This window comes from Capricornis sumatraensis, chromosome 21, assembly GCF_032405125.1.
Source record: "Capricornis sumatraensis isolate serow.1 chromosome 21, serow.2, whole genome shotgun sequence".
Taxonomy (NCBI): domain Eukaryota; kingdom Metazoa; phylum Chordata; class Mammalia; order Artiodactyla; family Bovidae; genus Capricornis; species Capricornis sumatraensis.
The window spans coordinates 23,840,336-23,861,557 of record NC_091089.1 but is presented as its reverse complement, the minus strand read 5'-3'; the positions used below and the strand labels follow the sequence as shown (position 1 = coordinate 23,861,557).

The 21,222-nt window shown below is 36.1% G+C and overlaps 1 protein-coding gene across 1 annotated transcript in view; it reads right to left on the bottom strand.

The window, feature by feature from the left end:
• The window catches only part of RPRD1A (regulation of nuclear pre-mRNA domain containing 1A), a 61,527-nt gene that overhangs the window by 21,198 nt on the left and 19,107 nt on the right, over positions 1–21,222 (bottom strand). The window contains exons 2-6 of the mRNA XM_068993772.1: positions 15,366–15,495; positions 12,476–12,582; positions 12,299–12,396; positions 9,824–9,950; positions 9,540–9,715 (exon numbers count right to left, since the gene is read on the bottom strand). Coding sequence (XP_068849873.1) covers positions 9,540–9,715; positions 9,824–9,950; positions 12,299–12,396; positions 12,476–12,582; positions 15,366–15,495 — 638 coding nt within the window. The remainder of the gene's footprint in view (positions 1–9,539; positions 9,716–9,823; positions 9,951–12,298; positions 12,397–12,475; positions 12,583–15,365; positions 15,496–21,222) is intronic.

Sequence of the window (21,222 nt, the reverse complement as noted above, 5' to 3'; positions counted from 1 at the left end):
TATCATTTGTCAAAGCAAAAACTCAAATTAAAAAAATGCACAAAGGACTTCTCCCAAGACAAATAAATCACTGACAAGGATATGAAAAGATGCTCAATATGACTATCAGGAAAACACAAAGCAAAACCACACTGAGATACCATTTCATGCTCATTAGAATGGCTATTGAGCAACAAAAACAGAAACAAATGTTGGCAAGGGATGTGGAGAAAGGGGAGCTCTGTGCATTGTTGGTAGGATGCAAAATAGTTGTGGCCATTATAGATGGGATAGTATGGTAATTTCTCAGAATAATGGAAAACAATTACCACACGATTCAGCAATCCCACTCCTGGGTATATTCCCAGATGTGAAATCAGGGACTCAAAGAGATATCTGCTATGAACCCATGTTCACAGCAGCATTATTCACAATGGCTAAAAGGCGGAAGCTACTATGGTGTTCACTGATGGACAATTGGTGGTCCAGTGGTTGAGACCACCTGCCAGTGCAGGGGACATAGGTTCAATCCCTGGTCTGGGAAGATCCCACACGCTGCGAGACAACTAATTCTGTGCACAACTACTGAAGTTCATGTGCCCTAGAGCCTGTGCTCTGCAACAAGAGAAGCCACTGCAATGACAAGCCCCACTCACTGCAACTAGAAAAAGCCCTCAAGCAGCAATGAACACCCAGAGCAGCCAAAAATAAATTAAAAAAAAAAAAAAAAAAGAATTCTGGCCTATAATGTGGACAAACCTAGAGAATATAATGTTAAGTGATATGAAAGTGAAAGTGGTAGTTGTTCAGTCATGTCTGACTCTGTGCGAACCCATGAACTGGAGCCTGGCAGCCTCTCTGCCCATGGGATCCTCCAGGCAAGAATACTGGGGTGGGTTGCCATGCCCTTCTCTAGGGGATCTTCCTACCCCAGGGATTAAACCTGGGTCTCCTGCACTGCAGGCGAATTCTTTTACCATCTAAGGCACCTGGGAAGCCCCTGCCATCAAAAAGACAAATATTGCATGGTTACTCTTATATTATATATCCAGCATAGACTTACTCATAGAGTCAGTTTGTCAGGGGTGGTAGGGAATGGGGAGTTGATTAATGGGTATAGTTTCAGTTCTGCTACATGAAAACAATTCTGCAGGCTGGCTACAAAAGAACATGAATATACCTAACAGTATTGAACTGCACACTTTTAAAAATGGTTAAGATGTCAACTGTATATTTATCTTACAATTTTTTTAAGTGTAAAAGAAAAAAAAAATATACCATTACTTTAACTGCTCCCAGAATTTGTCCCACTAAAGATTTTTCTGGGTATTATGCAATTTAAAGGATCTGGCAGTAGGGCAAAGCAAAAAAAAAAAAAAAAATTATGTAAAATAATGGCTTTTGGTATTTATTGCCAACTGTCTTTCACAAAGAATGAGTGAAATATGAATTTACATCAACAGTGTAAGAGACCCACTCCCATCTCCCCTTCCCATTGCACAGGATGCCATTTCCTTTTCTTAAACTTGTAGCTAACATGAGCATGAAAATCATATCATGTACACTTTTTCATTTTTCCCCTACTTCTAAGAATTTATGAAACCATGATCACAGATAAGTATATTCTTAAACTGGAAAAAATAAATGCTAAACAGCAGGCAGCTGGCTATAGAAATATTTCTTTAAAACAGAATATGATCTAGATATTAAAATGAGAATCTCTGTAATCATAGGAAAATGTTTACAGTACACGTACAAAAAGGGCAATGTATAAAAATGTCATACATGCTAATACAATGACTGACCCCATCTTCCAAATCTTGTCAAGGGTTACTTCAGGAGGAATGAGACTTTAGGTGATATCTGTGCTTACCAACAGTTTCTAAACTATGAGAAGCATGTACTACTCATAAAGTCTTTTTTTAAAGAACTAATATTTATTGACCCCTCAAGCTAGTTCTCTAGTTTAATATCTTTTTACTCAATGTCAGAATCATTCCCACCATGGTTTTCAATCTCATTATCACTGATTCCTCTTACTCCTCTGATCCAATTAACAAATTATGGTGATTCAATTGTTCCCCTCACCTGCCCATTCCTTTATTTTCTCACTGCTATCATCAACTATGGTTTAGGCCTTCATTACCCATAATATAAAATTTCCAGTAAAGTCCTACCTGGTCTCCCTATCGCAAATCTCTTGCCATTCTAATCCACTTGGCAACTGCAACCGGGTTTCCAAACACTGCTAATGCTACAAGTCCTCTCTGGCCTCTGGGCTGTTATAACCAACCATCTGCTCAGCCAGCCATTCAGTGCCCGTCACAATTTGATTCCAACCTACTTTTCAATCTCATCTCACTAATTCTCAGCTGCTACAGTAACAACCAATAACTGGAGCAGCTGTCAGTTGTTGAGCACTTTACTACACACAGGGTGCTAATTGCTTTATATGTATAAATTCCATAATCACAATGCTTCTCTTGAAGGGTATTACTAGTATGAGTTCTATTCCACAAAGGAGTTAACAAGCAGAGAGCAAACAGAGTTTAATTCCTCTTTTTACCTAAGTGAACAAACGTAGACTACTGATTTCATTGGTAGCTACAGTTCTTCCACCAGGTAGCACTGTGATGCTTATAAATTTAGCCCTTATGGATTGCTGAGTATTACTGTTCGTTATTCATGTTTTCTAATCTATCATTAAAGTGTTATTCTACTAAAGACAAAAAGTAAACACATAAAATAATTTAAAAATTCCAAAACGGTCTTTCATTTTTTTGTTCAAAATTCTCAGCTGCAGTTCTAGAATCCAGTTCTTTAACACAAAATCCCTTTTTGAAAAAGTACTGGGCTTATACTAATATGACTTAATAATTAACTTATTTTCTGATGAATATAATTTTCTTCAAAAACCTCAAGTATCTTTAATCATTTTATCAAAGCATCACTCTTTCTGATTTAATTACAAAAGAAATCACAAATTTAAAATACAAAGATTACATATTTCTTGCAAACTACATTCGTACTAGCATTCATTCCAGAGAAGGCGATGGCACCACACTCCAGTACTCTTGCCTGGAAAATCCCATGGACAGAGGAGCTTGGTAGGCTGCGGTCCATGGGGTCGCAAAGAGTCAGATACGACTGAGCAACTTCCCTTTAACTTTTTACTTTCATGCATTGGAGAAGGAAATGGCAACTCACTCCAGTGTTCTTGCCTGGAGAATCCCAGGGACAGGGGAGCCTGGTGGGCTGCCGTCTATGGGGTCACACAGAGTCGGACACGACTGAAGTGACTTAGCAGCAGCAGCAGCAGCATTCATTCATTCATTCATTCATCATTTGATGGCCAACTATCATCAACAGAAACACCTACCTACTAGGAGACAAACTATTGCTCCAAACCCTTAAGATACAGCAATAAACATGAAAAATAAAGTACTTCCTCTCTTGGTACTCACATTCCAGTCAGGTACAGATATAAGTATATAATAAGGTTTTAAATTTCAAACAGTGGTTTAAGTTCAATGAAGAAAAAACAATACATCAGCAATGTAATCAGGAGAAGGGTAGGTGGAATTTAATGAGACAAGGGTTCTAAGGAGGCGATACAGGAATGAAGAAAAAGGAACCAAGTTCCCAGGTGGTGCTAGTGGTAAAGAATCCACCTGCCAATGCAGGTTAGACATGGGATGCAGGTTTGATCTCTGGACTGGGAAGACCCCCTGGAGGAGGGCATGGCAAGCCACTCCAGTATTCTTGCCTAGAGAATCCCATGAACGGAGGAGCCTAGCAGGCTGCAGTCCATAGTGTCGCACAGAGTCTGACAAAACTGAAGCAACTTAGCACGAAAGTAAAGATTAGGAGATAGCATTGCAGCCACTTTGTTAGCAATTGGCAAAGCAAAAGCCCTGGTGTGAAAACGTGCTTCATCTGCTTAAATTGATGCCTCTGAGATGGTTACAAGATGAAGTTAACAGAGACTCGAGACTAGTCATCTCACAGGCCATGTATGGCGTCTAAGATCCAAAAGTGTAATAGGAAGCATTGGAAAATTTTACACGGGGGTCTGATGAGACCTGTTTTCCTCTTAAAAGACCAATCTAGCTCCTGTGATGCACAGAGTTAAAAGAGGGTGCAGGAACCTCAGCTGTTAAAACAATAGAGGCAACAGACATCAGTGTGGTCTGGCAGGAGTTATGAAACATACATTATTACTTCTATTTAATTAGACACAAAAGGTCTTCCATTTACGTAACAAACTGAACTCCACTTCCTCCCCAAAAGTCACTAAAATAATAAAACAAGCTATCAAGGCAGAAGCCCACCAGGAAGAAGGAACCACAGTATACAGATGTCCTAGAAGTTTTAGAAAAGAGAAAAAAATGAAACAAGGGATAATGACCAAGGGTAATGTAATTCATCCTGAGTAATTTTGGACGTTCTTCGGACTCTGAGGCACCAAGCTCCTTGAAATGTAATGGTGGGCCTTGTTTTGACAATGAAGACCAAATACATACATCTTTCCATCAATCTGTTAAAACTCATCTCATAGAGCCAACAGATGAGGGATAAGAAACAAAGCCGAAGACCTGCTTCTGAAGATACAAGTCACACAGATAAGAGTGAGGCCCTGCTCTGAACACAGACGTCCTATGTTAGCTACTGAGCAAGTGTGAACCATTTTGTCTAGAGAAAAGCCATGGCCCAGAAGAGAAGACCTATACAGATTAACGGTTATTTGAGGATCATCAAAGGCAATGACCTAATATAATCTTACTGAAAGTCTTTAACATGAATGAGCAAGTTCATCTTTAGGAATTTATCACAAGAGGTGAGTAGGGAGTTAATAAGAGAGATGTTCACTTTCCCTGAAAGTCCAGTGGCTGGGACTCAGTGCTTTCATTGCTGAGGGCCTGGGTTCAATCCCTGGTCAGGGAACTAAGATCCCACAGGCCTTGCAGTATGGCCAGAAAAAAAAATGTCCACTGCAATACTGTTTATAGTATCAAACAAATGGAAACAATTAGTCATAAAGAACAGAAATATCCATACATTAAAAAAGAAAATAGTCACATGATAAGATGCATATATCACATGAAAAGGATAACACACAAAATACATGGACCCAATACATAAGGCTAATAAGCCTTTGCTTATGTAGCTTTTTTCCCATGATGAAAACAGCTTACTGGAATAGTTATCAAAAATAATTAAAAGATTACATAATCCTTGAAAAATGGATTAACCATAACAAAGTTTTAAACTTAATGATATTTCGATCTCAAAAAATAATCTAATTAAGACACTAGTAACATTTGCTTCTTTAAAAAAAATTCATATAGCTCCATCTTATTAAGTTAATTTTAAATTTAAATGAAATCAGTATGATCTCAATGGAAAGACAAAGTATAAAGAAATAACTAAAGATTCCATAAGCAGTTCTCCATATTCTTACTAATATGCCCTTGAATGATACTTGTAATTTGATAAATCAGTAAATAACTATCAAAAAGCTACATGCAAACACTTTTAGCATTTTAAAATGTTTAATTCTGCATCTTCAGTGCTATATATTTAAAATATTCTTATTTCCTATATTGAGAGATATATGTGTTTCTAATCACTAAATGTTTCATGCAAAACAAAATTTAACTTTATGCACTTTTAAAAAATGGAAATTAAACTTTTTGGAAAGCAAAAAATTTTATAAAAGCAAGCACTCTTGAAAACACCAAGTAAATTAAGAAATGTCTACTTAGGAAGATGTCATTTAAAATATTAATTATAAATAGAGGCAAATACAAATAAGATAGTAAGAGGGAAGAAGAATTCATAAGCACAATAATCATTAGAAAAAATTAGACAAGAAAAATAACAAAAAGTAATAAAAAACAAAAATCTACCACATAATTAAATATGTGTAAAACAAACAGGCCAGCAGGATAGAAAAATGACTACATTCACAAATATACATGTATACAGAAATAAATATGATCAAAATTATACTTTACAATATAGCAAAACAGACTAACATTAAATGACTAATCATTAATCAATGACAAGGGGACATTTACTATCACTTTCAAATAGTTATATCCCTGTATTATATATATCATGAACAAAAAGTCCTATAGGATAAAATTATTAGGGAAAAAAACTACAGAAAACTTGTATAGTATTTTTATAGTTATGAAAATTGAGAAGGCAATCCTAACTATATCCAAAAAGCCTAGAATTTATAAAGGCAAAGACAATTTGTCATGGAACCATATACCTAGAACCAAAGTTAAAGAGATACAGGAAATCAGCAGAAATGAAGTGGCTAACAAATATTTTAAAATGACCAACCTAAGCAAACAAAAAAAAATTTTTAACCTATCAAATATACAAAAAAATTTTTAATATTTTTATGTGTTTCATTTTTAAAGTTTTTATTGAATTTGTTGCAATATTTTTTCTGTTTTCTGTTTTGGTTTTCTGGCCAGGAGGCATGTGAGATCCTAAGTTTCCTAAATCTTAACCACTGGACCATCTGATTTTGTACCAGATATACAAAAATTTTAAAGATCACTGACTTCAGTACTGGATGAGGTTGTGCAGGAAAAGATGCACTCATACTTCAAGGAGTTGAAAAAAGCGAAATCAACATTTAACCAGTCATTCTTGACCTAGCTATTCTATTCTACTTCTGAGACACAATCCTACAGATATATACTAGCACAACTAAACAAACCTGCATTAACAGGATGTCCTCTGTAATACTAGCTGTAATGCACAAAACTAATAAAAGCACCTCAATGGGTACAATCTGACACCATGAGGGAAAGACTTAAACAAACAAACAATAGTCATACCATGAATATTATTCCCTCATTTTAAAAAATTAGGTAAATCTGAATATACTGATAAAAGACTACAAAGGATAAACACTATCCTCTCTGACAGCTTTCCCACCCTGACTTCTAAAACTTGGAACTGTGATTTGATTTCTCCTTTTAAGAGCCATCAAACCATGATTTCCAGTTTTCTATGGAAGTCTACCAATTTAAAACTGATCAATGTTGCACGAGGTAAATAGGTACTTCATAAAAGCCTGTTTTTTTAAATACCATCTGTATCATGAAAAGAAAAGTTACCTGCTTTAATAACCAGCTATAGTTACAACTTTAAAAAAAGATTCATAATTTCCAAAAAATTTTTTAAACACTTCATGTTTTCATTCATTACAAATGTTTTAATACTGGCTTCCTTAAGAAATATGAAACAGCCAATTCCTGAACCAATACTTTAAATTTATATCCCCTCTTCTTCTTAAGAGCAATTACAGACACGTCAATACCTGGTCAATCACACTTAATGTTCAAGGATGCCTGACAAGTAAAAACTATGTGATGCTGATATGGTCTAAATCCTGACCACTCAGTCTCAACTTCAAAGGGATGCCACCTATTTGGCGCAAAACATGTCTAAAAAACTCAAATTATTTTCACATCTTCTGAAAACAGAATCACCTAGTTATAAATGATATTTACAAAGAGTGCTACGAAACGACTTCCTAGTTTATTAGAAATCTAAATATCTTTTACTTCTAAGAAACATCTGACATAGTTTAGGTAGTTTATGATAACAAAAATCTAGTTATTCTAAAATACAACAAAAAAGTTCCTAGAACACCTTATTTTGAGAAAAGTGACTACCTTTATAATCTTACACTGATGCAAAAACTGGAAGCAAAATTTTCATTTTGGAGGCAGACTGCTTGGGTTCTAAACAATTCACTACCTCTTTACAACCTTAAACAAATTATTTAATCTCCTTCCATTTCCTCTATTTATAAAATTCGTATGTTTCCTGCTACACAGGATTAAATTAGTTGATATGCGTGAAGCGCTTAGAATAGTACCTGACATATGGTAAATTTCACTGCCATTATTATCATCAGCCTCACTACCTGTAACTGTCATGAAATCTGGCTTCCTGGAAGACACTGGGATAAGAGGGGGTTAGGTTGGATGGTATCTGATCATTTTTCTATACATTTCGAACATAAACGCTATTTTTGTAACCAGTGATATATAACCAGTTTAAGTGGGAAAGCAGTATGAAGTGGAATAATGAGGTTTCAGTCTTCAATTTTCAAAAACATGAGACAATTCAGGCTTTGGAGTTTGATATTTATTTTTAGCAGGAAGAATATGCTAAGGTTGATGACATCATTAGAAGATACGCCCATGTCCAATACCTGCAACAGAAGCTCAACAGAAGTTAAAGAAAGCATACCAAGGACTAGAGACAAAAATTACATGGCATTACTTACCCTTAATTCTGCTAACAGTAAAACAAGTAACAGTGTGTTTAAGACTGAGGTTCCATCACAAGATCAAAAACCAGTAAGTTAATTATCAAACTTATTTTTTAGAAAATTCTGTTATATGTAAAACTGGGCAACCTCTCTAAAGGTGAGCAAAATGCCAATAACTATGCTTTGAGTGTGTATCTGTGAGCAGAGGAGGGGAGGACTGAAAAGGGGTAATGCTACACAGTGCTGACAATATGGGGTGGGAGAGCTCTGATGCTGGTACTTAGTCAACTGCATTCACAGGTAGCAATGGTAATCATCTTTGGCACAATCAGGGACTGCTGAAACAAGAACTAAACTCTAATAAATAGAAGCAACTTAACAGATGCAGCATCATAACATACCTAGAAATTTAAAGAGGACTATCTTAAAAAAGGGATCCAGACATTAGAAATTCTATGTATTATTAGAAAAAGAAATTACTATAGCAGCAAACAATTTTAACAAGAACTAATCAAATTAAAGATTCTGTTAAATAAAATGAAGTCTGGTTCATTCCCTACCCCTGACAATGGCTACTCTGCTCAAAGCAAATTTGAGTTTCTTCTTTTAACCCCTGTAGCTCCAGACTTCGTCAACAGTATCAATCATCATTCAATTTAAAGAAGCAATAACCTTCTACTTAAGGGGGTGTCCAACCCAAGAGTGGAGTAGAAATATGTTAAAATTCAAGAATGGAATAATGAAGTAACCTGACAACTACCTTCCTAAGCAAAACTGATAAACTGCTTAGGAACAGGGAAACTGGGAACCAGTATACCCGTAACAAAAAGTCTTTATTTCTTAATTGTATACCCGAAAGACTGCATGTACTCAGAACAGGAATTAAGTCCAACCATAATTTACCGTAGCTAAGACAAGACTTTACTAAATGCTATTTTCCCATTGTTTTTGTTATTGAGGATAAGGGTTTAAACGCATAAGATGAATTACTGTTACTGGAATTTCACATGAGTAATTTAAAAACACAACCAATTTTTACTCATTCCAAATCTCTAAATTTTCTTAGGCAGACTGAGTTGGTTCAAGTAAAAAACCAATTAATGTAGCTTAATTGGAGTAGCTTACCTGGGCCATTGTCTAAAGGGGTCTATGTTCAAAAAGTGCAAAACGTGCAGGAATATTAAGCTACTTTAAGGTTCCTACCAAAAATAAATTTAATAAACAAGCACTAAATAAGGAAAAGGTTACGCACTTCCAATTTATGCTCTTTCTCTGCAAGGGCTTCCTTTTGACAACGAAGAAAATCTGCTAACATTCGAGTGAGCTGCTTCCTATCATCTATTTCAGCCGCCAACCTGCCGTTGTAGTCTGCCAGCAACATACAAGCATCCTCTACCATTTTAGAAAGTCTTTCTCCAGACTCTTTATCTAAGAAAAGCACAGGACAACACAAGTATTACACAACAAAAACAATGCCATATGCTGTTTCCTTACCCTGTCCCCCTGAAAAGTTCAGATCAGACTTGCTCTTCTTACCTGTTATTTTATCTAGAAGAGACACTTCTTGAACTTCAACAGGCAGAGAAGCTATCCTTTGATGAACTGCTGCGTCACCAGAAGCTGCATTTTCTAGATCTTGCAATGCTCTAACGAGATCTAGAGTCTAAAAAGTTAGACAACTTTAGAACCAAAATTAGTGAAGCTTAAACAAATATAAAAGACCTAAAATTCATTCATATTCCTTAATCTGACTATTCGACTATTAAAATGATGTGATTCATTTGTAAGCCAAATATATACAATGGTAAGGGGTCGCAAAGAGTCGGACACGACTGAGCAACTGATCTGAACTGAACTGAAGACGGAAGGCAGGCTATAACTTCAACCTGGAGAATACAAGTTTTATGAATGACATATTCATTGTAGAATCATTATACTAATACATAAGAAGAATTTCTAGTATTAAATTAGATATTGGGGGGTGGAAAACACAAATCATCATCTATCATAATACAGAAGAGCCCCCCAAATTCCATCTCCCAATGAAGTAATTAAAGCATAAGAGAAATGCACTTTTGAAATATGTATGTTCACATATGATACCTTCAATTATTCTATGGTTTGTTACTAAGATCATTAAAATGTTACAAAGTTCCATATATCTGGTGACATATTTATATAATGCTTAATCAGCATTTTAACACCAATATTTTCATTGCACTGTTTTCATACCAGCTATAATTAGGAGGGATGGGCAAGTATTTGCTGATAATTCCATAATTCATAACATCCCTAAATTATTCCAAAGAAAACTGAGTAAATTTTCTTTTTCCTAGTCTCCATTCCCATCCACATCTTTTTTACTTGTTTTCTTTTTTACATCTCTAAGCCTAGATTCTGGAACACTAAGAAATTACACACATACATGAAAAGTGTAGGATATTATTAACTCTGTATATATTTAGATGACACTGCCAGCCAGTTTTGAATTTTTCTTTAAGCTATTCCCTTACAAAAAGATGTTATTACTGGGGTCTAGCATATAGCAAATAATCAAAGATTAGAATGAATGGAACCTAGTAAGAAATATACTATCCCCAGTGTGCTTTTAATTCACTACTGTTTTTAAAATCCAAATATTACAAAAAAAAGTTATTTTGTTATATTTCACCACTACAATGAAAGTGAGCTTAACAGCAATGACATGACAAGGAAGCTTGTTTCTCATGATGCCCCAAATAACTTACATTATTATTATTTTTTAATCAGACTTAGAAAGTTCTAAAATTTTCTAGATTTCTAAGAAGAAACCTGGCTTTACAGTTTTGACAATGTATGCATGCTTTAATTACAAACTACTCTCATTACACCTTCACACTCCTACATGAAGCAAGCAAGCGGAAACAACTTCCTGACAGAGGAGAATGAAATGATTAGGTCCTATGAAGAGAAATCTTTGCCATTCTGAACCATTGAGAATTAAGCAACACAACTAACCAGAAAAATGGTCATTATAAAGCCAAAAGCAATTGCATTGTATACAACAAGTACTAGGGAAGAGTCATGTCAGAAACTCCTAGAAGTACAACTTAGGTTACTCTCTCATCAGGGAGAATAGGAAAGGGTCAGACCCTTTAATTAAAACTGTAGTAAAATACTGTTCTTGGAGTGAGTTTCAGTCCAGGTCTCCAAGTCCATGGAGCACTTAAGTTCTTATTACTCTACAGGATACTAATCCCTGCAAACCACATCTGCTTCCAGACAAGCTCAGCAGGAACCACATTCTGGCTCACACACTGAGTTACGTTTCTGTACCATTTGTAGCCCATGAAGATATTTACCTTGTTTTAAGAGTATGGCTATGTCTTCATTTTCTCCTTTAAAATTCTATCTGTCCCTCCTATATGTTTGAAACATAGAAGGAGGAAGCTTTAAGACTCAATGCCCACATAATTAAGGTAAAAATGTCTTTTTGGAATCATCTGATGGTTAGAAAATGCTATACTGTACCAACCTGGGAGGACATGGAGTATTAAGATAATGATTCTAATTAATCTGTTTTTACCATGGAACTACAGGGTTCCATATGGTTCCAGAGAACTATATGAATACATACTTGTTAACTCTAACATGCATTTTTACATGTTTAAAAGCAAAAATGCTTAAAAAGATTGTTTATCTCTAGGCATGGAATTTTTAGCATACTTAAACAATATAATAGTCTACATTTTAATTAAAAAAAAAAACAACTGTTGAAATGGTAGATATCTCACCAGATCTAATCATACCTGGCAATCAAATACTTTTTATGTGAAATATAATTGCCTAATATACAACACACATTAAACATTAAGTGGTTAATCAGAAAATAAGACTTATTCCCATAGCTTGTTTCCTGTACCCAGAATTATAATAAGTCAATTTACAGAAATAAAATAGCAAAGTTAGTAAAGCTTGGTGGCTACATGAAATACTACAAATATAACTCTCTCAAGAGAGAAAAACTGCTACCTGTGGTGGTTCACTTGGAGATCCTAGAGAGGAACAGTTTTCATTCTCATCCACCTTTATCTGCTCATACGTTCGCTTCCTAGGCTTCTTGTCACCATCTGAGTTGAAAGAACATTTAACTTTTAATGAAAGAACACCTTTCAATGAAGAGATAATGATAAAAGATTATATACTTACACAGAGCTTGCTTAAGTTGTTCTAATACATCATTTTCATACACAGACCTTTCTTCCCAAATAGATAGCACTCTTCCAAGGTGCTTCTTACAACTTTCATCAGTTTCACTAAAGAGAAGATAAAAACATTAACAGCAAAATGCACAGTGCCATTGCAAAGATAATGGTGATTTTAAATACAATGGTTACCCCTTCCCTGAAAAAAGCTGCCCAACTGTTCACTGAGTTTCACTATGTGACCAGCAGTTCGAGGGTGAAGTGACCAAGACAGACATACTCTCTGCTTCCCTTAAAGAACTTAGAGACACACTAGTAAGCAAAAAACCACCAAAGAAGGATGACAGCGCTAGGACTGGCGACAAGGGGTCATCAAGAAAGTGCCTCTAGCCTCATGGGGGCGGAACATAAAGCTAAGGAAGACTGCTAATAGGTGACTCTGAAGCTTATTTCACAGGTATTTCCTGACCAATGTACAATCTCCGACACTGGAGATAAGACGGAGCTTTATGGCAGCTGTTATTTGTAAGAGCCACAGAAGAGAACAGAGCGTTAGAGATGGGTTTCACAGAGACATGGCCCACTTCAAGAGAGATCAGGAAAGGTATGGGAGGAACAGTATTTGAAGAAATGATATGCTTATTCTGAATTCTGAAGACTGGACACACAGAAGTGGGCAACAGCCTACTCCCAACACTTCCCACCACCTTCACCACTCCCGCAGCAGACTGAACCACCACGATCTCTTGCCTGGATTTCTGCAACAGCCTTTTCACTGGGTTCCCAGGCTCTACTCCTTCATCCTATTCTCTACTAATGTAAACCACTTCATACCGCTCTCAGTATGAAAGAACCACCAATTATACCAAGGAAAAAAGCAAGGACTTTATTTACCCTGGGCCACAAACTGGGCATGTTCTACTTCCTGGCTACCTCTTAGACCACATTTCCTAAATGCAAATCTTGGTGATCCTCAAATATGCCCAGCACATGGTATCTCCCTGTGTCTGCCTCGAGTTTTCTCTACCCAGGATCCTTTCCTGCTAGATAGTCAAATGGCCTGTTTTATCCCTCCCTTCAGTCTCTGCTCCCCCGAACTGTCAATCCTCACCTCATGAAATAACTGAGTGTCATCACACTCTCTAGCTCCTTCCCTGCTTTATGTTTCTTCATAGTACTTATCTCTTTTTTTGGACATTTTTAGATATATTCAGTTGTATTATTCTGTTATCCACTAAATTTGAGCTCCACTAGAACAGAACTTTATAGTTCATTCACTATGGTATCCTCACTGACCAGCACAAAGTAGATGGCCAATAAATATTTTATGGAATTTTAGGAAGAGGCAATAAATTAAAAAAGCCCAAGCCAGAAAGAACTAAACGTTCAGTTAACTTAAACCACATAAACTATAGTGTGCATGGGGGAGGAGAGGGGTTGAGGAGGTGGAGAAATGTGAGCAGGAGTCTGAAGAAGTACACTGGGCCAGGGAGGAACACCTGAAGCTTTACTCAGCGCTTCAGACCTGATCTCTAGAGAAACGAGAACCACTCAAAGACAGAAGCCTGTTTAGTCAGTTCTACAGCTATGGCTACAGTTTCCTAGATGGATTGAACAATACTGGAGGCTACTGCAATTATACAGAAATGACATGGTAACTGGAATGACAGGAAGTCTAAGAACCAAGAGAACTGTATGTACTATATGGGATACAGCAAGTGAAGGAGAAAGGACAGTGGATATATTATAAATCACGGTATCACAGAGAGTTCACTAACACCTAATTTCTCACGGGGGCATCAGGATAGATGAAGTTGCCATTCATCAAGAAAGTGAACCTAGAGAAGGAGCAAGTTTGACAGGGAGAAAGGATATTGTGAACTCAATAACATAGTTAAGTCTCAGATGTGTGGAAGCATACAACTAGAAATCAATACGCAATTGGATACACCTACAAAATTGAAAAGAAAAACACTGCACTGGAGCAAAGATTATCAGCTTTTAGGGTGTGGATAATAACTACACATATGAAGTGTATGAAATCACCCAGAGGGCTAGTAAAGAATATGACACCAGGAGGCCTTGGACTGAATGAAACACCAGCACCTGAAAAGATGGTAATAGACAGTATCTAAATTGAAGGATAAATAATATTAATTTAAGAAATCAACATACAGCAGTGTTTCACACTCTAATTCTTTTAAAAAATACATTTGCTGTGACTAAACTTCAGGGCATGTGGTGAGTATATTTTCATCCTTAAATCATTCATTCAACACAGATCATCATTCACCACTGAATTCTACAAATCAGACTGATGTAATTGCCTACCCCAATGTTTACAAAGTAATCTACCAAATATTTGCACATAATATTTGGAAATAAGCATTTTAAAAGCACAGACTTCTACCTTCAGAAATTTTCTATAGCAAAATTTTCAACAGGCTTGTGATTATTTTAAATATTCTGTATTATCAAAGCATTTAAAAATGTTGTGACATACACCCACACAGCAGAAAACATTAAAATTATTATATGCAATATGACAGAAAGGGGTCTTTCCAGAAATATTAGTTGGAAGATTGATCATTATAAGCACACAAATTTTCAATTCAACACACTTATTAATTCTTAATAAACTTCATTTCAATATGGCAGTTGCTTTTGGTCACTTAAGAAACAGGTGAACTCCAAATGTCCACCTGAGCAAAACCTTTTCCTTCATACAAGTATTTAACACATTTATAAATGCCATCATTGGTAAGTCTTCTCAAATGAAAACTTCAAAGAAACACAGCTTATTTTTTTATTTTAATGTCTTAAGACAAGTTTTAGCAAAAAGACATATTAGACATTTATAACAGATTACCTAGTACCCAAAACAATGACCATACCTTGAAACATGCTTAAAAGCCTCCACTATAACGGGTGCAAAATCTTTTGTAAACTCTGGCCCCTTCCTTTTGCTGTTTTGAATGACATCATTAGCTAGGTAGAGAAAAGTAAGCTTCCTGTTCGGTTTGGCTGGAAAAAAAAAAAAAATCTAATTAAAATACCCTCAACTTAACTGAGACAAACTTTCTCAATACCTGAAATTAAGCAGTTTGAGAACTACAACAAACTTACTAGCCTTTGTATATTAGATTCAACCCTAGCTTCTCATTCTACTGCTAAATTAAGCAAAGCAAGTCAATATTCTTTAAAGGATACTACTCTACTGTTTCTGAAGATCACTCACATGAGAGAAAAAAGAGAATTCATGAGGCAGAGGTAGCCAATAAAATATTTCCTTACAGGTTTACTAAGTCATCTAAAGCACTTATCTTTGATAGGTAGTATTATCATTAGTTACAAATTTTTATACATGGAAATCATCACATCTGTGTAAAAATGTATTTCTGTGACTATTCTGTACTAAATTTTATTAAAACTATTAAACACTACATAAAATACAGTGAAAAACCTCACTTAAAATAAGATGGTGAATGGTCATGTTATTAAAATGGTACCTTAAATCTTAACTGAATTTATGACTACTTTATTGACAATACATATATTCATTTAAACATCAATCATTAAGTTACCATGAAACAAAAGAGAACAAAATGTAAGACAGGTTGAAAGAGGCATTACTTCGATCAATTATAGATTTTTTCACTTACTAAATAAATATTAGTCAAGCTAACAGAGTGAATGTTAGAGAAACCAAGTGCACAAAGTTTAGATGTCCCCCCACTTTGGATTACATGGCCTTAAATAACTGATTCATCTCGACAAAAATACACCCCTACTCACAACATTCTGTGGGTACAATTATCCTCCTAAAAGAGCAGACAAGATTTCAATAATCTAACCAGAATACATTATTACTGATTAAATGTTAAGTGGCATAAAAGTACTGAATATGACTTAAAATTCATATATATATATATGTGGAAAAATTAGTTGAACACAACCTTTTATACTATTTTCACAGTAGTATTTTACTAGAATTGGAATCATTCAAAGTTGTTCAATTATATTCACAAACAGCATACTTTGTGACATCCACATTACACTGGTGTAGGGGCTTACTCTAAGGACTGATAATCCAGTGTACTATTCACGGGGCCAGTTTATTGGATTTAAGGCAAATATTTCGGCAGACAGCATTTAGTCCTCAAGATACAAGTATTTAATTTAAAATCTAAGCCACTTTTGAGTTCACATTTTTCTTTTAGAGACTGTAAAATACTGAGTCACAACTGATCAGACCTTACAAACCTGTATTGCCCATTGACTACATAACCTGGTTTGCCTGTCTAAAGTTGCAGTCTACCAATTACTGGGCTTTTGAAAGGTGCTGGCACAGAATGAAGATAAAGGGAGAGATGGCAATAACAGAGACCAACTTCTGATTCTTCTGGCTCTTGTCTGGTCAGCTAAACTATAGAGGACAACTGATTAAGATACCAAGATCCTTTCTTGTGAAGATTATAACAGTAAATTTCCAGTACTCAACCTTATCTTTAAAAAAAATAAAAATCCTAACCTTTGCCCACAGAAAACCTTACACAAAGAAAAGGCCTTAATCTAAATATTAAAAGTAATAATCCAAGCATTTGCATTCTTGACATCAAAAAGAATTTAAATACTCAAATTTGTTCTTAGCACTTTATATATATATATATATAACCTACTTTAATCCAAATAATGTAAGGTATCATTATTATTTGAATTAGGCAGTTGAACAAAAATAGACATCAAAAAGGTTATCTGCCCACAGTGAAATAGCCAGGAAGGGATCAGTCATGATTTGAATTCCAAAAGTCCAACTCCAAAGGATTTCCTCTTAACATTAACAACTGGACTATGCCTCCTGTCATAAATGCAAGTGGGTATGACTTTTGAGAAGATTTAATAGCAGCTCAACCAAAATGTTTCAGAATGTTAACAGTATTATTCACAACAGCTAAAAGGTGAAATAATTCAAGTGTCTGTCAATAGATGAATGGATAAGCACAACGTGGTATATAAATACAAATAGACTACTACTCAGTCTGAAAAAGAAAGAACATTCTGACACAAGCTACAATGCTCAAACAGTAAAGAATCCGCCTGCAACGCATGAGACCTGGGTTCCATCCCTGAGTTGGGACGATCCCCTGGAGGAGGGCATGGCAACCCACTCCAGTATTCTTGCCCGGAGAATCCCCATGGACAGTGGAGCCTGGTGGGCTACCATCCATGGGGTCGCAAAGAGTCAGACACGACTGAGCAACTAAGCACACACAGAGGACGTTATGTTAAGTAAACAAGCCTGCCACAAAAAGACATACACTGTATGACTGCATTTATATCAGGTACCTAGAATAGTCAAATTCATAGACAAAGTAGAACGGTGGATGTCAGGGGCTAAGAAGAGGGAGATACGGAGAATTACTGTTTAATGGGGATAGAGTTGCACTTTCATAAGAGGAAAAGAGTTCTAGAGATGTATGTTAATGACAGTTGCACAACAGTATAAATATACTTAATACCACTAAAACTTCACACTTAAAAATGATTAAAGTGTTCAATTTTATGTTTATTTTACCACAAAAATTTTAAAGTATATATTTAACAATTTTTAAAATTTGTGACTAACATCTTGAAAACAATTCAGAATCATTTTCTGCAATGTACACTAAAGAAAAAATTTACAAGATTTCAACATATATTTCCCAGTATATTCCAAAGGACAAACTCTGAACCAGGAGCATAACTTTATAGTATGGGGTCCAAATACCAAGACATTATTTTCATTTTTTCCCTTGTGGAAACCACAGCAAAATATGAGAAATACCTAGAAACTGCCATAAATTATACCCTTCTCCAGATTTTCAGGGGAAAAAAATGTACTGCCATTTAAAACTTTATGTAGAACAAATAATAAACTAATGGAACAAATTACAACAAGCAATTCCAGAAGAAATCACATTATTTTCAAATAAATTTTTTTGTAAATAACAGATCCATAAATTGTTTCTAAAACACACAAAGCTAACAACAAGAGCAAACAAGCCACTTCATAATTTCTTAAAGAAATAACTCTATTGGCAACAGAACATAAGGCTAAATAATGGGTCTGACCTAATCAGTTCCTATGTTTTTACTGTTCATAGGGCTCCCTGTAAAGACACCGATTTTCCCAATCTTCCATTCAATTTAATTCGTGTTTATTTAATATTTGCTGTGTGCCATGCTGTGTTCAGACCAAAAATAATCTTTCCTGTTCAATCAGGACTTTGCAACATAAAAACTGGCACAAGATAGGTCATGTAACTAACGTTGAGTTCTTTTTTTTTTTAATTCTCTCTCCACTGATATATGACACCAATACTGACAGCAACCATAAACTCAGTATTATATCCCAGTTAGCCTACCCACTCCAGTATCCTGGCCTGGAGGAATCCATGGACTCAACAGTCCATGGGGTCACAAAGAGTCGGATACGACTGAGTGATTTTCACCTCACTTCACTTAGTCTGTGTGTGCCCTACTATGTTTGTACCAGTGAAGTATAAGCCAAATAAGGACCAGTCAACATATTGCGAGAAATCATTTTCTTATATCTCACCTCACCAAACAAAATTTTAAGCTCCTGTAGGTACTAAACATAAAGCTTCCCAGGTGGCACAGTTCAGTTCAGTTGCTCTGGTGGGTCCAACTCTTGGCAATCCCATGGACTGTAGCATGCCAGGTTTCCCTGACAATCACCAACTCTGGCAGTTTGCCAAAACTCATGTCTATTAAGTCAGTGATGCCATCCAACTATCTCATCCTCTGTTGTCCCCTTCTCCTCCTGCCTTCAATCTTTCCTAGCCATCAGGGTCTTCTCAAATGAGTCAGTTCTTCGCATCAGGTGGCCAAAGTACTGGAGTTTCAGCTTTAGCATCACTCCTTCCAAAGAACACCCAGGACTGATCTCCTTTAGAATGGACTGGTTGGATCTCCTTGCAGTCCAAGGGACTCTCAAAGAGTCCTCTCCAACACCACAGTTCAAAAGCACCAATTCTTCGGTGCTCAGCTTTCTTCATACTCCAACTCTCACATCCATACATGACCACTGGAAAAACCATAGCCTTGACTAGATGGACCTTTGTTGGCAAAGTAATGTCTCTGCTTCTTAATATGCTGTCTAGGTTGGTCAGAGCCTTTCTTCCAAGGAGCAATAGACTTTTAATTTCATAGCTGCAGTCACCTCTGCAGTGATTTTGGAGCCCCCAAAAAGAAAATCTCTCACTGTTTCCATTATTTCCCCATCTATTTGCCATGAAGTGATGGGACTGGATACCATGATCTTAAGTTTTTTAAATGTTGAGTTTTAAATTAACTTTTTGACTCTCCTCTTTCACTTTCATCAAGAAAGTGTTCTTCTTCGCTTTCTGCCATTAGGGTGGTATCATCTGCATATCGGAGGTTACTGATATGTCTCCGGGGAATCTTGATTCCAGCTTGTGCTTCATCCTGCCTGGCATTCCCCATGATGCAGGTGGCGCAGTGGTCAAAATTCATGGAAATGCAGGAGACATGTGTTCGATCACTAGGTCACAAAGATCCCTTGGAGAAGGAAATGGCAACCCACTCCAGTATTTCTACTTGTAAAATCCCAAGGACAGAGGAGCCTGGTGGGCTACAGTCTATGGGGTGCAGAGAGTTGGATGCAACTGAGCATGCACGTGTGGACACACAGGTACTAAGCATAGCCCTTTGTCCAGGGCCCTTGTATATGAACAGGTACATCAAAACAAATAATTAAATTCTGAGAGCTAATCTGTGAAAACACAGTATTACCTAAAAAGTTGAGCATACACCTCAAAAAAGGGCAAAGCAAGTTCAGTTCATCACACAAGTAAGAAATAGTTACACAGTAATTCAGAAACAGGGCTTTCCTGGTGGCTCAGTGGTAAAGAATGCGCCTGTCAATGCAGGAGACACAGGTTTGATACCTGATCCAGGAAGATCCTACAAGCCTCAAAGCAACTAAGGCTGAGCACCACAGCTATGAGCCTGGGAGCCGCAACTACTCCTGGGCCCAAGTGCTGCACCTACTGAAGCACTTATCGGGGAGCCCATGCTCTGCAACGAGAAGCCACCACAATGAGAAGTCCAAGCACAGCAACTACAGAGTAGCCCCTGCTTGCTGCAACTAGAGAAAAGCCTGCATAGCAATGAAGACCCAGCACAGCCAATAAAAATAAATTTTAAAAATCATTTTAAAAAAAACGAACAAACAATTCAAATAGAAGATCAGTTACAAAGCTTCAAAAAGATGAGACCAGGCTATTAAATAAAGAAGAAGAAACAAACCTATTCAAAGGATTACAGAAACGGCATCTAGTCTAACACATAATGAATTCAAAATCTAGTTTTACTTCTTCATAATCAGATAGGATAATGGTAAGATCATTACTTATTTTCTTACACTGTTCAGACCACAGGCCTACTTGTTTTGATATATACGGAATATTAAAATCTAATTTAATCACTGTGTTTTATGGAGACTGAAATTTATAACCACAGTAGATGATAATGCTGATAAATACAACAAATAGCTAAAAAATTTTTTTCGTTATCTATAAATGTTAAGAACTTTCTAAGAGACGTCTTCTATATAGAGAAGCAGCAAAAAAAAATGATAAAAAATAAATATTACATACACATGCATGTATACATACACACACAAAATAATGAGTATCAGTGCAATTCTTACAGGAGGAAATAAGAAAA